Raw genomic sequence first — 17,138 nt, 5'->3', positions numbered from 1 at the left:
ACACACATACACACCTGTATGCACATCGACACACCCACACGCTCGCTCTTCACTCACTCTCGTTACCACTTGTGATAGGACCGAACTGGGGGACGGGAGGAGGCTCAACTCTGAGTGGAATGTTTTGGCCTTTGTATTGGAGCCACACATTTAAATTACAGAACTGAGATGGACTTTGTGACTTTAAAGTGGTTGTTGGACGTTTTATTACCTATGAGAGTCCAGAAGAGTTATGAGGCTTGCCTTAATTTTCATCCAGGGACAAGGGAAGAACCGGCTCCAGAAAAAGATACAAATAAAGCTATTTAATGATTACTTCTCTCCCACCCCACCCCAGCCCCCTTAAGTCCTGCTTGTTTAACATGATGGACAAACCCTTCAGTGCAGGCGCTGAATTAACTGTCTGCATTTTAACTCACGTAGTCCTCATAGTAGCCTACAAGGTTGGTATTATCATTCTTCCTATTTGACAGATGAGGAAACTGAGGCCTGAGAGATGAGGCAATGTGCTCAAGCTCTCCCAGAAGGGAAAAGGAAGAGCTGGGACTCAAGACTGCTTCTTGCTGCCTCCGGGCCTGTGCTTGCTGCCACAGCCTCTCTCCAAGGGTCTCTGAGAGCTCAGAGCCATGAAGCCTCACCAAGTTTACACCTGTCTGGGCTAGAGGGTCCATGGTGACACAGCAGAAATCCTGGTACTGGGTACCTCCTACAGGAAGTCTTCCTGGCCTGATGCACCTTTCTGCTCAGTCCCACCCCTGCCTCCGCAGGAAAATCAGAAGTCAGGGGCTGAGTTGTACTGCACTCCAGCTGTGATTGTTGATCAGGATGTGTGTGTGTGTGTGTGTGTGTGTGTGTGTGTACGTGCACATCTGTGCATGCACATGAATATATGGTTCTCTTGCTGCCTCTCCATCAGGGTCACATCCCCCTTGAGAGCAGAGACCACATCTTTATTTTGTTCCAATCCCTTCTCAGCTTTCAGTCCACATTGCCCACAGCGAGCCATAGTTCTAAACACCACCGATGCCCTCCTCCCCTCCAAGCCCGGGTGCAGCAGGGACCAGGCAGTTCCAGGCACTGTTCCAGGCACCTTCTTCCCCCTATTCCCCGCACCCTATCACCTGCTCAGGTCTCCGGGTCTCAACTGTGTTATCACTGGCTGGGGCAACCAGCTGGCACTTGGCAATGCGTCCTTTGTAAAGTAACAGAAGGACTCATGTACCTGTTCACAGGGTCATAAATCCTTCCAGCTAAAATTCTTCCTCCTGATGTTTTTCTCTGTTTGCCCCTGGATTTATTGAAACTGGGAAAAAGGATGCATATCTAAGTGAGCAGATGCCCAGATGAGTCCTTTGCAGGGTGTGGTTGGTAATAATTTAATTAGCCCAGCTTTTCTGGGAAAAAAGTGTTAATTAGTTTTTGCTTAAAATACATCATCTTGATGGCCTCTTCTTCCCCACTTCTATCCCCTGGGTGAAGCCCCAATTTCTCATCCACACCTGGCAGCAAGCTTCAGCCTGGTCACTGCTATTATTGAAAAAGAAAATGCAAAAAGTTATTTTTGTGCAGCAACGGATTATGACACAGGTTGATGGATTCATCTGGATCCAGGAGACCCGAGAGGGTGTAGGACCCCACGAGCCGTTGCCCACAATGGCCTCTGAAGGACCATGGATCTCTGGCCCCCAGTCCCAGCTCCAGGAGGCTTTCGGGAAAGGACTGCTGAAAGCCAGGGTGGGAGGTAGCGGGTGTGGTTGGGACAAGTTGGTGGGAAGGGGGAGCGAGGGCCTCTAGCCCTCATACGGAAGGGAAGAGGTCTCTCCAGGTGAGCCCGTCGCCCCGCTTCTGGTCCAGCCACCTGCCGCAGGTGAAGATGGTGGCCACGCCGGTGCTGGTGTTGGTGACCTCCACCTTCTCCACCAGCCAGCCGGAGCTGTAGCCGCTGCTGTCGTGCTCCAGCCGCACCTTGCGCAGCTCGCCCAGCTCCAGCGTCTCCAGGAAGAAGTGGTCGGTGCTGCCCCTCTCGAACAGGTTGCGCATCTTCTGCTTCAGCTCCCGCTTGCCCGTGTCGCCGTTGGCCCCAAAGATGGTCACGAAGACGTTGGCATCGGTGCCCGCCCCCGGCTCATAGCCCGTCGTCACGATGACCTCGTACTTGACCAGCACCAGGCTCTGGACCTTGCTGGCAAAGCTCTCCGTGGTCTTGGTGACCTCGAAAACCTTGAAGTACTTCCTCTTCCTCTTGAGGGGGATGAGGCAGTCGCAGTTGAAGAAGTACCTGGAAGCGGGGGGAGTCGGGGAGGTTAGTGCACACCAGCCAAGGCTCACGCCCTCCCCCGGGACCCTGGGCATCCACAAGTGGTTCCTTCCCAGGTGACAGGATCTTAGGGCGGGAAATGTCTGCATTAAAATGTGAAGATGGGTCTCGTTTATCTGAAAGTTGACAGTGAGTGACATCTTCATAATTTTAGTTGCTCCTCGATTTTCCTTTTCCTTTTCCCCTCACACTCCACATCCGATCCACCAGCAATTCCCATTGACCCCATCTTCACAATAGGCCCAGAATCAGCCCACTTGAAAAAGTATGCGCTATCTCACTCTCTGCCCTGCTGCCCCTCTCATCCAAGTCACCACCACCTTTGACCTGGAACGTGTCAGCTTCCTAACTGGTCTGCCTGCTTCTCGCTACTTATCGTGACTCCTCTCCACAGCCTCCAAGTGACCCTGTGGAGATGTAAGCCCAAGAATGTCATCCTTCTGCTCAGAGCCCTCCACCGGCTTCCCGGAATAAATAAAAATCACCACCTTACAAAGGCCTGCAAGACCTTACATGATCCGACCCTCCTCCCAGCGTTTACCTTTCTGACTTGCTGTCTGCCTTTCTCTAAACTCACTGCACGCCAACCAGGCTGATCCCCTTGCCCCTTCAAAGGGGCCGATGAATGATTTTACCCAGTGTTGTCACCTTCAGAGGCGCTATGGGATCCAGAACAACGGTCTCAGGCAAAGCCAAGTGGAAAAGTAGTTATGAAATGTGCCCCCCACCCTCGCCCCTGGCTGAGTTGAACTATGAGTGTGTGTGTGTGTTGCATGTGCACACACACACGCATGTGCTCGTGGACAACATAGTACAAAGGGGTGCAAAGTACTTCAGCACAAAGTATTGAAGAAGCTACCACAAACAGAAGCAAGTCCAGGGCCAAGAGAAATGGTCTTGGACGAAAAAGTCCCTTCTTTACACCCTCCCCCCGCCACAATGTTAGCCTCTGGGTAATGACAGTGAGTCCAATAATTACCAAGAAAGAAGTCAGCGGGCACAGTGAGAAAACACTGCATAGGGTATAAGGGGGCCTGGGGTCTGCCCCAGCCCTGCTACCTACTACCTATGTGACTTTGATTTTCCCATTGGCAGTGCTAGAGGTTTGGACTGAACGACTGCCATGGTTTTCTTCCCATCCAAATCGCTTTGGAAATAACTGCTTTGGAAATAAGCAATCCTGGCACTGGCTAATGATTTCAGGAACACAGCCCTGAAAGGGCGTGCCCAGTGGTGCAAAATCAATTTTTAGATGAAAATACGTAACAGCAAAAAGAACTTGCTTTTCTGCTTGCTCACTAAATGCCTGGACTTTGCATTCGTGCATCTCATCAACTCCCACAACAACCCTGAGTCATACGTAGACTTCGTCTTCCCATTTCACAGAAAGGAAATGAAGGCTTGGAGAAGAGAAGTCACTGCACAAGTTGACACAGAGCTGGGGCCCAGAGACAGCCTGCCTGGCCACCTGACGAGCCAGCCGTTTAAAGACACTTCACAAGAAATCATTTCTCTGTCTTGAGATCTCTCTGCCCCCAACTCGTCACTTGATAAATCTAGATTGTTGTTACATACCGTACTTTCTAAGAGGGAGATATAATCGCATTCTTTGCTTAAACATTCACTTAAAATGTATTTCTTTATGCAAATGCCCACTAATATGCATAATTCTATATAAATGCAAAAATCCTGTGATCATATGGGTGTTCTTCTAAATGCATTCTTTTTCTTTTCCTTTTTGCTTGGCTCTATCTCCTTTTTCTCTTTCCGTACCCCTCCTGCATCTCGCCTTCACCTCAGATAACCCATGTAACAGCTGTAGATGTATCTTGCCAAATTTCCCTCCATTTCACCCAGCCCTGCACAGATCCACATAGACACAGACACATTCGGGACATCAGTGTTCCCTTTACAAAATGGCAGCATATAATGCATTCTTTCCCATATCTTACTTTTCTCACTCAACAATACTTCCTGGGAATTGATCCAAGTCTTCTGGTGCATATTTAAATCTTTCTTTTTTTTAAAAATAAATTTATTTATTTATTTTTGGCTGCGTTGGGTCTTCGTTGCTGCACTCGGGCTTTCTCTAGTTGCAGCGAGTGGGGGCTATGCCTCATCGCAGTGTGTGGGCTTCTCACTGCAGTGACTTCTCGTTGAGAAGCACAAGCTCTAGGCACGTGGGCTTTGGCAGTTGTGTCTCATGGGCTCCAGAGCGCAGGCTCAGTAGTTGTGGTGCACAGGCTTTGTTGCTCCGCGGCATGTGGGATCTTCCCGGACCAGGGCTCGAACCTGTGTCCCCTGCATTGGCAAGCAGATTCTTTTTTTTTTTTTTTTTTTGCTGTATGTGGGCCTCTCCCTGTTGTGGCCTCTCCCATTGCGGAGCACAGGCTCCGAACGCGCAGGCTCAGCGGCCATGGCTCATGGGCCCAGCCGCTCTGCGGCATGTGGGATCTTCCCGGACCGGGGCACGAATCCGTGTCCCCTGCATCGGCAGGCGGACTCTCAACCACTGTGCCACCAGGGAAGCCCAGCAGGCAGATTCTTAACCACTGCACCACCAGGGAAACCTAATTTGTTGTTTTTAATGGCTGAAAAATATTCACTGGTGTAGTTATAAGGAAATGTTTCCTAATAGACGTAATTATAAGATCACCAAAATGTGGGACCTCAGGGCTTTGTGGAGTTAAGACTCCAGCTGCAGAACATGCCAGGCTGTTCCCACTGGCAATGGGGGTAGGGTCATGGGCGACAATAAAGGCAAGGCAGAGAATAACAAACAAAAACATGAACATGCTAAAAAAACCAAGTAGAACATGATCACACTTCTGTGAACAGTGTGTGTGTGTGAGACATTAGAAATATGCCAGAGAGAACAGGGTCACCAAATGCTCAAGATGGCCATCTCTGATGGGTAGGGCTTTAGAGAATTTTTACTTTGTTTTACACACTTTTTTTGCCTTATTTGAATTTTAAAATGATTATGTATTATATATGATAATGGGATAAAACAACGATTCCACTTTGGGTTTTAAAAAAAGAAACAAAAGCCTCTCTGTGTGTCCTTCCACCGAGGTCCTGAGGATATTAGTGACGAAACAGAGCTGGTCAGAAACGCTGAAGAAGAAGAGTCAGGACTAGAATCGGTTGGAACATAAAAATTTGAGATTGTTGTGTTTATGAGATTAAATTAATTGTATTTCATGGAAATCCAAATATTATGGTCCAACATGCTGGTTAGAAAGGAAATGTGGATCCATATACAGTGCTAGTTAAGTGGTCTTTACACAGTAGAATTTCAATGTGTTCTAGAATGGTGACACGAAAATAGCCGCAATGATGGAACACCCCTGTACTGTCCCCTCTCTGTATAGAGGTGATATTTTGTTGGGGGGAGGTTCTCATACACCAGGAATCGCAGGCTTGGGACCAGCGCAGGTAGGTAGGCTGGAGTATGACTTCTGAGAGCCCTCCAGGCTGGAACCCCTGCCATCCTTCCCCTCCCACCACTCTAGAGGGCATCCAGCTCTCTTCCCTGAGAGGTGCTGGGTTATGGCCTGAGGCTACACGGCTGATCCGTGACAGCTCTAGCATCTGGGTGTCTGCACTCCCTGCACCCACTTCCCTTAGGGAAGATCCCCACCCCATGGCCATCCCTCCCTCCCCTTCCAGCCCAAGCACCATGCTGCCAAAAGGCCACACTCTTGAGAATGTAGGAACAGATGCTTCACTGAGAGTGGCAGATTCTTTCCACTGGATGAAAAATCCTATAACGGCCCCAGGACTGTGGGATGGGAAGTTCTTCACCCGCTTCCTCCTGACACTAGAAGGTGCCGAGTGGTGCTGAGATCCTTGGCTCTCTCTCTCACAGCCAACGCTGTGGATTTAAAGCTAACTCAGGTGGTGACTTATTATTGTATTGTATTGTTTTGTTTATTTGGGGCATTTGCAGAGGCGCAGTATCAGCAGCCACGCTCCTTTCCATAGGGAGACAGTTCAAGTTGCAGAAGGCTTTGACCTGGCCCTGGCTCGCTGGGTGAGCTGGAACTCTTCCAGACCCCGGTATCCCACCTCTCAAGTCCTTGTCAGTATTGCTCTTACAGGATTTACTGTTGTAAATTAATTGCTCTTTTCTCAAAAAGAGCAATAAATAACATTGCAATAAATAACATTGCAGCCTGAGAGGGAAGCTGCTATGAGCTGAGTTCTCTCCTCCCAAATTCACATGTTGAGGCCCCTAACCCCCGAAGTGATGGTATTTGGAGATGGGGGCTTTGGGAGGTAATCAGGTTTTGATGAGGTCCTGAGGGTGGGGACTCATGATGGGATTAGTGCCCTTATATGAAGAGGAAGAGACGCCAGATCTCCCTCTCTCTTTCTCTGCCATGCGAGTACACAGTGAGCTAGGAGGAGAGGCCTCATAAGAACCCAACCCTGCTGGCACCCTGATTTCTGACTTCCAGACTCCAGAACTGTGAGAAAAGAATGCCTGTTGTTTGAGCCACCCAGTCTGTAGAGCCAGTTATGGCAGCCTGAGATGGCTAAGACGGAAGTTCAAACGTGAGAACCTTTCCTGCTTAATTCCCAAACTGGAAGCTTGGTCAGAGGCAGCCAAGTCCAGGGAGCCTGCAGGTGGCAGGTCTAATGTGGACAGACATTTCTCTGAGAAGCTGGGCTCCTGAAGGCTGGAGCCTGAAGCTGGGACCCGCCTGGTCAGACAGGGCTGCTGCTTCTGTCCCATGCGCTTCTTGTGAAAGGCGTTGCCAGGAGCAGGGCCAGGCCGGGAGGGGCATGAGGGGAGCTCGGGTGGGGGGGGGCCGGCAGTGGTTCTGGGGGGGATGTCCAGCTGCCTTAGCTGCTCTCTGGGCCTACCCTCCCCGAGGCATGCGCTGCCCTTGGCCTCCCCTTGCTCATCTCCCGGTTCCTTCTTAGTGTCTTTCCTGCCTCCCAGAGCCTCAGGGCTCTTTCTGTCTTCCAATGTGGTTACCAAGTGGTATTAATTAGAAAAACTGATGGCTGTGAACTGTTACCCAGGTAACTAAGACCCTTAATCCTGCAGAAATGCCTGACTTCCCAGAAGGCCTTGGTGGGGGAAATGTAAATCTCCTTATCTGGGGTCCTCAGAGCCCGTGGGCCATGGGATTACTCCAGCTGGTCTCTACTCTGCCCACAGGAATGACAGGCTTTCACTCTGACTGTGGAGCAGCAGGCTTCAAAACTGTATCTCTTTATCATTATACAGTGATCATGGGGGAAGGGAAGGAGAGACTCAGCCGTCCGGCCCTGTCTGACTGGCTCTTCTTTCCTTCCAAAGAAGCATCACTGGAGCACCCAAGGTCATCCAGTCTAGTCCCCTGCCTCTGGGGTAAGCCTCTGGTTCAGAAAGCTCCAGAACCAGTGTAGCTGCCTCTTCCCTTCCTGCCTCATACGCCTCCTGAGTGAGGAGACCTCAGCCTCAAAGGGGACACCTCACACCCTGCCATCTGGTCTGGCCACAGGCCCTCCCCGCTGAGGGCGTGGCCCTTCCTGGAGAAGAGGGCAGAGGCCCAGGACATACACGTTGCCGTACTCCATCTCGGTGATGGTGATGGTCTTGACGTGCCAGACCAGCTCTCTCTTGGGGATGAACCGGTCCTCCCTGGCGAGGTGGCCCACGCAGAGGGAGGCAATGTCTCCCAGATAGACGCTGTCAAACTCAAATATGTCCGTGGTCCCCCTGCAGGATGCAAAGATATGGCCAGTGAGAACTGCCCATGCCCACTGAAGGAAGTAAGCATTTACTGAGTGCCAACTGTATCCTAAGCACTGGTCTGAAGAACAGAGATAGAATAGCAAGCAAGACCTGATGTCAGGTCTCCACTTCTTAAGGGTTCAGTCTAGTTTCGGAACAAGACAATCATAACCATTAAAAAGCCCTTCCGGCTACTTGGTCCAATCAATGATTGGTAATACCGAATGGTGTTGGAGGTGGGTGAGGTCCTGGGCCTTGGACATTGGGTTGAAGAGGGTGATGAGATTCAGAGAGCAGAGGTGGGGGAAGGGAAGAGTCCTCTGATGTCGATCTGACTTGGCAAAGTCAAGGGATGGGAACAGTGGGATTGGAGGTGCAGACATTTCTCGGGGGAGTGATGACTTGGCTGGGTTCACTGAGGGCAAGGGCAGTGGAAAAGAAGGGGGAGGGGCAGTCTGCGGGGGGGGGGGTCAGCTCTGACCATCCCCACTCAGAGGGGTTTGAATAGAAGGTACAGTGGGGTTGTGGCAGGGGGAGACTTTATGTAGGCAATTCTGGACAGAGCGGGGAGATGAAGGGGGCTTCTGAGCAGTTCAGAGGTGGCTCAGGCGTGCAGGAGGCGGAGAGAGTCTCCGGCGTGTGGCAGGCAGCCGGGAGTGCTGAGCAGAGGCACCTGTGACACGAGACCCAATTTTGATTTTCCTATAAAGCATCTTAGAGGCTCTCCCCTCCCTCCCTCCTAAAAGTCTACGCTGTCTTATATGATCCTTCTGCATTCTTATGGGTGAATGTCTCCCTTTTCAACTAGACTGTGAGCTCCTCATCTGCAGGGACACGGGATGATGTCTGTGTGATTCCCGGTCCTGCCGCAGAGTGGGCTTGCTTTAATTAATTTATTACCTGATTTTTGTTGTAGTTTTCCATTAACTTTTAAAAAATTGAAATACATTTGACATATACTATTGTGTAAATTTAAGATGTACAACATGTTACTTGGAAACATTTATATATTGTACTGTGATTGCCATTGTAGCCATAATTAGCACTTCTATCATATTACAAAATTATCCCTTCTTTCTAGTAGTTGGAATAATATAGATTCTAGTCTCTTAGAGGGGGCTCTCTTTAAATGACAGTCCCCTCTCTTCCCTCTTCTAAATCTCCTTGTTTCATCCCTTGGAGCTCGAATGGGGTTGGCACACAGTAGGCACTCAATAAATTCTTGCTGGTTAGGCCCATTTGTATATTTATGGCCCCCACTAAAAGGGTTGGTTCTTGGGGTCCCTCTCTTACCCGCCCCACCCATCCGCATTCCCCTGTGGGCACCCCTCTTCCTACTTCCTAAACGCCCGCTGTCTAGAAGAATTTTCCACAAGAAACTCTTTGGATCGGTTCTTCCTGCCCTCCAGGATGAGCCAGACGTTCTCCCTGGTTTCGCCTCCGTTGCCGGTTTCTATGATGATCTCATAGGCTGTGGTGGAAAAGGTGGGAGAGAGTCAGCAGAGGGGAAGCAGCACCCACCATCAGAGCAGGAGCAAACTGGCCACTCCTTGCAGGTCCTACATCCGGTCTTAGATCACAGCCTTAAGGGGGTCGGGGTGGGGCGCAGGTTAAAATCGCTACAACTGAGGCACTATAAATAGAACCTGCCTCAATTTGGGGTCTAGAGTGGTGTCCTCATTTTATCTATAGTAGCAGTCTTTTTGCCTGGCAAGCATGGGAGCCACTGGGAGTGAAGGGCCAAACGCCTCTGCCTCCAGGATCCATGAGATTAGGATGAGTTTTCGGAGAGACGCTGGGGCCTGGTTCTCAGGGATGGAAGATTCTGTGAGATGCAAAGTAGAGCTGGTGTGTAAAGAGAAGGGAGGAGAGGTGGGGCCCAGCTACAGAAAGGGGAGGGGAAGATCCAGTTGCCTCGAACTTTCTGTGGCAAGCAGTCTCATTCCCTGTCTTGTCTCAGCTCTCACTCTGGTGTCGTGCTCAGCATCACGACCTCCCTCCCCCGCAGTTCCCACAAGCATGTCAGCATTTGCCAAGTGTCAGGACTGGACTAGACTCTGGGCGACACTAGAACTCATCTCTAGCCCCAGACAGAAACACCGACTGCACCACAGGACGGAATAACCTTAAACGAAGCGCCAAAATAGCATGGGAGGGAGGGTAAAGCAGGCTCCCATTACCTCTCAAACCTCACCTTCCAGTACTTTCTCCCTTGCTCGCTCCGCTCAGCCTCCGTGCCGTTCCAGAACAGGAGGCACACTCCGGCCTCAGAGCTCTGCCTTGAGCATGTCCCCTTTCTCTCCCCACCCCCACCCATGTTGGCTTGACTCCCTCCCTCCCCTCCTTCCTCCCTACTCAGATGTCATCTTCTCACAGAGTCTGTCAGACCACCCAAACCACACTTCCTGCCTGATTTCCCCAGTGCCTGCCCTACTGAGCTCTGTTATCTTCTCTTATCATCTAGTACCTTCTAACATGCTGAGGAGTTTACTGATTATTTTACCGTTTATTGTATTCCCCCCTCCCACTTGAATGTAAGCTCCAGGAGGGCAGGGGTCTTCGTTTTGCTCACTTATAGATCCCAAGAGCCCATAACAGTGCCTGGCACATAGGCACTCAATAAATATTTGTTGAGTGAACAATGAACGATTGGGCTGATCGCAGTAAGCTTCATGAAGAAGATGGCGTATGAGCTTGGTCTTGAAAAAGAGCCATGATTATGATCAGCGGAAAACCGAGGGATGCTCTAGGAGGAGGGAGCAGCGTAAGCAAAGATACTGAGGGGCATGAGAGGGGCTTGAAATCCACATGATCCAGCCCCACTCCCCAGGGACCAGGCTGGGATGGAGCTGGCACACGGGAGGACACAATATTTGTCTGGAGGTTTCCCTGTGCATACAGCTCTTGCTGCAGTAAGTGAATCATTGAGGATTTGGGATTCTGGATCCAAAGGGATAGTTTGATCTCTGTGCTTTTATCTCAGAGATGTGATAAAAACAATTAGAAGGGATGGCTGTGCCTACAGCTCCATGTAACGTCAATCCCGGCCTCTCAGCAAACTGTTGCCTTTGTGACTCCTCTCAAGTCACAGGTAGAATGAATCAGGGCAAAAATGCCCACGATAGGGGAAGAGACCCACAGCACAAGCCCTGGAAGAAGAGCGAGGCTCTGCAGGCCCGACCGTTCACAGCCCAAGGACGTGCAATGGCTGTGCCACTGCCCACGGCTCGAGGCCATTGCAGGGAGGGCGTGGTCCCACTGCCATTCTGCTTTCCCAGCAGCCGGTAAAGTATTTCTGCAAACCAGACCCCTGTGAATTCAGAGTGGATCCTGGGCATTGTAGAGGAAATGGCTTGTCAGAGCCCAGGAGAGGAGGCCGGGAGCGCTAGGAACCTACTTGCTCCCTACGATCAACTCAAGTGGAACATTCGAGAAGCAGCGCATGTGGACCATAAGCAATCCTCTCCTCATGGCCCCGGGGAGAAGGTAGAGAAGGAAGGTGTGTAAGTGAGGACATTTAGACAGATTAGAAACAAATGCGGCCAGCTGCATCAACGGTCTCTCAATCAGCATATGTCCACCTTGGAAAGTCATTTCATCAATGGCTTGATAAAAATGTGGAAGGCATGACTCTCAGTTTTGTTTATAGGTTGCTGGGAGGAAAGGACAGAGGAGGACCAGGGACCTGAAAGAGTGGGGCCGGTAGGAGCCCAGCCGAGGAGGGGTCCGTATGAGGCTCACCCCGGGGCCAGCACCCGTACAGGACCAGCCCGGCTGGAGAAAGTGGCTCAGCAGCCACCGAGCGAGTCACTCACATGAAGGGGCCACCAGCAAAGCCAGTGAATGTGGTGAATGTGGTTCAGGTGGCAGGAGAGGAGAGAGGAGATCCGGCCACACTTGACATCTTGCCTGGGCTCTGGGCGTGGCACCCTAAGAGGGAGATGAACCAGCAACCCAGGATGCACCGAGAGGATCCAACATCCCATCAGGTGAGCAGCTCCTGACAGACAGGTGTTTGCCTTGAGGCCAGGACTGCAGGGGCACCTGATTCCATGCAGTAGCACCAGAGGACGCCTGGGCATCTGGTGGGCGTCAGGACCTTACTGCTCCACGTCGCCTTCCCCACCTCATGTTGTCAGGACCCTTCTCTGGCGAGCTCCTACCATGTGGTTTGCATGGGGCTGAGAGTCCCGGGCCTGGAGAGTCAGAATTATTCCCTAAGAGACGCTCTCTTCCCTTCCACCGAAGCTGTTGTGTTAGAAGGCAGTGGGGTTGTGGGTACCAGCTGCCCTCTTCTCATGATGTAGAGAAAGAAACAGTTAAGAGGAAAAGGGGGACAAAGACATACTAAAACCATTGTAGCCTCTGGAGACAGCCAAGTCCCAGCCAGCTCCACCTGAAACTTCCAAGTTCTGGAAACCAATATGCTCCCTTTTTGCTGGAGCCAGCTTAGGGGTGGGGTTCAGGCATGTACAACCAAGGGTCCTGACCACTCCTGAAATTTTCTGTTTGACCCCATCCCATTGGGACTGCCAAAGGATAGAAACTTCAAGAACGTAAATATAAAGATGAATTTTTTTTTAAACAGAACTGCCTTGTGGAGCAGTGAGTCTTCCATCCTTGGGGAGTTGGCCATCAAGTTGGACTGTATTTGGGCTGGAAATGTTGCAGATAAGGCTGACTGAGCAGCCCTAAAAGGCTTCAAGTGCGGGTGGATAAGAAGGAGGAGGGCTGTAAAGAGGGAGACATTGGTCTTGTTGGAGGATGTTCAGAGAGAGAGATATTTTTGTCCTCCCAGGTGTGCATGTGTGTATGCATGTGTGTGTGTGTGTGCATGCATGAGGGTGTGCATGTATGTGTGTGTGCTGTGTGCATGTGTATGCACATATGAGCATGTGATCCTACTGTTCAGGACTTATCCTGGAGTGATTACAACAAAATCTCTGGAGTGAGACTCCGACATCAGTATTATTTGAAGGTTGCCAATGATTTTCAGCTTTGCCTGCACATTGGAATCACCTGCAGAGACAGATGCTTGCAGAGGATGGGAATCGCTAACAAGAGTTGGAGGTGGGGCTTCCCTGGCGGTGCAGTGGTTGAGAGTCCGCCTGCCAATGCAGGGTGCATGGGTTTGAGCCCTGGTCCGGGAAGATCCCACATGCCGTGGAGTGGCTGGGCCCGTGAGCCACAACTACTGAGCCTGTGCGTCTGGAGCCTGTGCTCTGCAACAAGGAAGGCCGCGACAGTGAGAGGCCTGCGCACCGTGATGAAGAGTGGCCCCCGCTTGCCACAAGTAGAGAAAGCCCGCGCACAGAAACGAAGACCCAACACGGCCAAAAATAAATAAATTTATATTAAAAAAAAAAAAACAAAGAGTTGGAGGTGAAGGCAGAAAACAGGAAGCTAAACCAGGTGGGGCAATGGATCAGTCTGGAGTACCAGCCAGGCCCAATTAGGCTGCAGTGGTGCAATGAGTCGTGGTCTAGCAATCAGGATATATGAGTCCTAATGGCTAGGCCTTAGACATGTCACTTCACCTTTCTGGTTTTTGGTTTTCCTTACCTATGATATAGAGGGGTGAAGTTGCCCCCTATCTAGCTCATAGGGTGGGAGTTGGGTGGCGAGGACCCGGTGAGAGCAGGGGATGTGTGGAATGCTTTCACACACGTGAAGCTCTGTTCAAGTATGAGAGCATATTTACTCTCACAAGTCAAGTGCCCAGAGGTGCCCCTGGGGATACAGACACAGAATGTAAGTGCCACGAGGGCAGGGTCTCTGCTTTATTCATTAGCGTGTCCCCAGAACCCACGTGTCCCCAGAACCCACACTAGGCCGTGGCACTTAGTAGGTTTTCAATAAGTATTTGCCAAGTGGTTAAATAAAATTAGCTGAGGGTTGAAATGATTGGCTTGAACTGCGTCCCTGGCTCTCCCCAGGATAAGCCTCCATCTTAGGACACGGGTGTCACTGTCTCTCCCCCTGTGGGCAGCCTAGAAGGCGCCACTCTGCCCTCTGCAGGCTCCTAGCAAAGACGGACTGATCCAGGCCGTCTCCTGGGCTCCGTGTCCCTGCCCTCCCATCTCTAGCCCACACACATCCTTCTGGAAATAATGCAAGTGATGCTTCCCCTCTGCCCATCTCCCTGCCAACCCAAATCCCGTAGGTCTTAGCAGCTGTTTGGCAGGAAATCTGGGAAGGAAGCTCAGTGGTTATTCTCCCAGCCTGACGAATCTCTTCTCCCCTGAACACCAATGGCCCAAGGAGCCTCTATTGCTTGTGTTGGCATTTGTATATTAGCCTCTCCCTCTAATGAGGTTGTGAGGCTCTAAGGAAAACGACCGACTGCATCTTCTTCCATTTGCTGAGCACTAACGACTTGTGTATCTACTAAGCCCAAAAGCCTAGAGAGCTGCGGAGGGCTACAAACATGAGTGATTTTGTCCTTGACCTTTGGGAGCTTACAGCTATGTAGGGAGAACTGCACATGGACAAAGGTCCATACAAATAAACTAGAAATCACAAAGCAGTGTGCGTCACACTTAGCATCTAAAATAAAACTGGGCCCCCCAGTAACTTCTCAGTAAGTGCAATTACAGAAGCTGAGAGTTCACCCTCTGAATTAGGGCAGGAATTCCCATGCAGTAAAGCTGATAGATGAGTAGTTGGCCCTTGTTTGAATGCTACCGGGGACATCAGTGTTCACTGCCTCTCGAAGTAGCTAAGTCCATCACTGGGTAGTTTTGATGGCATGGTGGAGAAGGCTGAGTGGCTTTCCACCAAGGATCCACGCTTCCCTTGCCACGTGGTGTACAGTGCTTGCCAGGGAGTGACTGTCCAGCCAGGTATGGCGTTACCCAGATGCCTTTACATCTAGGTGGAGCTGCATGACTAACAGAATGTGAGTTAATATGTTAAGGTAGGGGAGTGTGCCTTCTCCATGCTCTCTTTTCCCTCTGCAAGAAATGTGGGAGTCACGTGTTGAAAATGGCAGACAGATGAGAAGAGCTTGGGTCCCTGAATCACAGTGTGGAAGGCCTCTTGCCAAACACTCGCACTGGACAGTTTATTATGTGAGTGAGAAACAAATTTTGTTGTATTTAGCCATTGAGATTTGGGGGTTTATGTCTTCATGCAGCTAGTGTTACCTTAATAACTAAGGTTGGAAGATCCTTTCTTCACGCTCTGCTACTGATAAGCCTTTGTCAAATCTGTTGGATGCAGATACTAGCATCTGTATTAAAGAAACACTTCCCTGGTCCTGGATGGCCATCCACCTCATGGACCAATTACTCTTTCCCTTTAAACATCCCCTGAGGAAGGAACCAAAGAGAAAGTGGTTGGTGGAGAAGCTGGCTGCCCTGCACATTCTGTTTCCAGGAAGGCTTGATTTGGTGGCTGTTGTCACAGACATCAGTTGGAGAGAGTCCATGACAGAAAAATAAACCAGAGGGAGCATCACATCAAACTGCCCAGCCCAGCCCTCAGGGCAGAGTAAGCTTATACCCTGTGGGTTTTCCTCTACCTAATTGGTCCCTGTGATTTGGGGCCATGAGCTGGTACCAGTATCTTGGCTGTTCCAGGTCCACGAAACAACATTTAGCGTGCTTACTTATGCACCTCTCCAATATTATTTCCTTCATTGGGCATCTGACTCCCCTGCAGCTGTAAGAGTTCCTTCTTTAGATTTTCCAACATTGTTCCCACCTCCCTCCTGAGCTAACTCTCGTTTAACTGAAGATTCAGCCCAGGCTGAATCTAAGCAGGGCCCACCGGTCTCCACACGTACTGGTCTCCTCCAGCTCATCGTGGATCTCATTGTTGGCACAGGCAAAGTCACGGACTGTCTGCCTGTCGCCCTCATTCTTGGAGAACCAGCAGTCACATTGGAAACGGAAGGTCTCATCCCGGGAATTGTCCTTCACGTCGACATAGCTCAGGTGCCAGCCAGGAAATATCCCTGTAGGAAAGAGACATGGGGACTGGGAGCTGAACATGCTCTCCCTCCCCTATCAGACTTCCATTCCCCCTGCCCACTGGCTGTGTGGCCCTGGACAAGTTCTCTGTCCTCCTGGGCCTTTGTCTTCTTGTTGATGAAATGAAGGGTTGGGTTAGATTATCTCTGAGACACTTCTAGCCCAGAGGCTATAATTCTCTTTGCAAAATCCTTAACTTGGGTTCATGAACTCTTAGAGGGTCGTGTATGTCCTTTAATATGTATATGTCCATAGTATGTCCACAAGGCAACCCTACAAGGAAGGCATGTATATATTCTAGTCTCACATCTTGCCTTCTCGTGCCACTTGGGGCTGTGGGGGCAGTCCCACTGTCCCCACCAAAAAGCCATTCTCTAGGATCAGACACTGCTCAAAGCAACAACTCTAGATCTTGCCATTGGTCTCAAGGGTTATAAACACAAAGAGACACACAAAGGTGGACACACACTTCCAGTCGCCCAGTCTGCAGGGAGTAGATATTAAGGCTTGGACAGAGCACACATATTGGCAGTCCTAGTATAGCTTCATTCCCAGTGTAAAAAGTACTTCATATGTTTTAAAACATAGATCTTTACTGAAAGTGGAAAACAGCAAGTCCTAAAACAAGTTAAATTTTAAAATAGTTCTGTCGAGTTAAAAAGTGGTGAGTTATTTTATCAACAAAATTTTTTTGGCATGCATATTTTAAGTTTTATTTAAATTCAAAATGTAAATAACAAATGGTTAGTAATAAATGGAAATAACAGAATCCGAAGCAAGATATCTGGATTCATACCCAGAGCTGCCATATACATGCTATGTGACCTCGGGCAAGTTACTTCACTTCCCTGTTCCTCATCTTTTCAGAATTACATAGAATATAAGTTCAAAAAGATTAAGAAATGATGTAAAATATTTGAGTAGTAACAGTCTGGGTATTCGTTTAAGTGGATAAATGTGGGCATCAAACTGCTCGAGTGTTTACATTCTATTAGATACACTTAAGGTGCTTTATTTTAAAATGTCAGTATTTATGATAAACTTTTTAAAACTCAATAAATATATTTACTTTCCTGCATTAGGGCCAGTTCCATCTGTAAGTTTGTAAATTGGTTGC

The 17,138-nt window shown here is 49.8% G+C and overlaps 1 protein-coding gene across 4 annotated transcripts in view; it reads right to left on the bottom strand.

Moving 5' to 3' along the window:
- Positions 1-1,489: 1,489 nt before the first annotated feature.
- Positions 1,490-17,138, bottom strand: part of LOXHD1 (lipoxygenase homology PLAT domains 1) — a gene marked incomplete at both ends in the record, with an annotated part of 200,986 nt that continues 185,337 nt past the window's right edge. For 3 of the 4 annotated variants that reach the window (XM_082852690.1, XM_082852691.1, XM_082852692.1), the window contains 4 exons: positions 1,798-2,278; positions 7,875-8,033; positions 9,387-9,519; positions 15,835-16,005. In XM_082852690.1, the coding sequence (XP_082708816.1) occupies positions 1,798-2,278; positions 7,875-8,033; positions 9,387-9,519; positions 15,835-16,005 (944 nt within the window). Of the gene's footprint in view, positions 1,528-1,797; positions 2,279-7,874; positions 8,034-9,386; positions 9,520-15,834; positions 16,006-17,138 lie in introns of those variants that run through there. The other variant, XM_082852693.1, reaches the window with a different exon arrangement.

This window comes from Leucopleurus acutus (assembly GCF_964270905.1).
Source record: "Leucopleurus acutus genome assembly, chromosome: 13".
NCBI classification, from domain to species: Eukaryota; Metazoa; Chordata; class Mammalia; order Artiodactyla; family Delphinidae; genus Leucopleurus; species Leucopleurus acutus.
The sequence above is the reverse complement of the archived record's forward strand: the minus strand, read 5'-3'. Positions and strand labels throughout refer to the sequence as shown.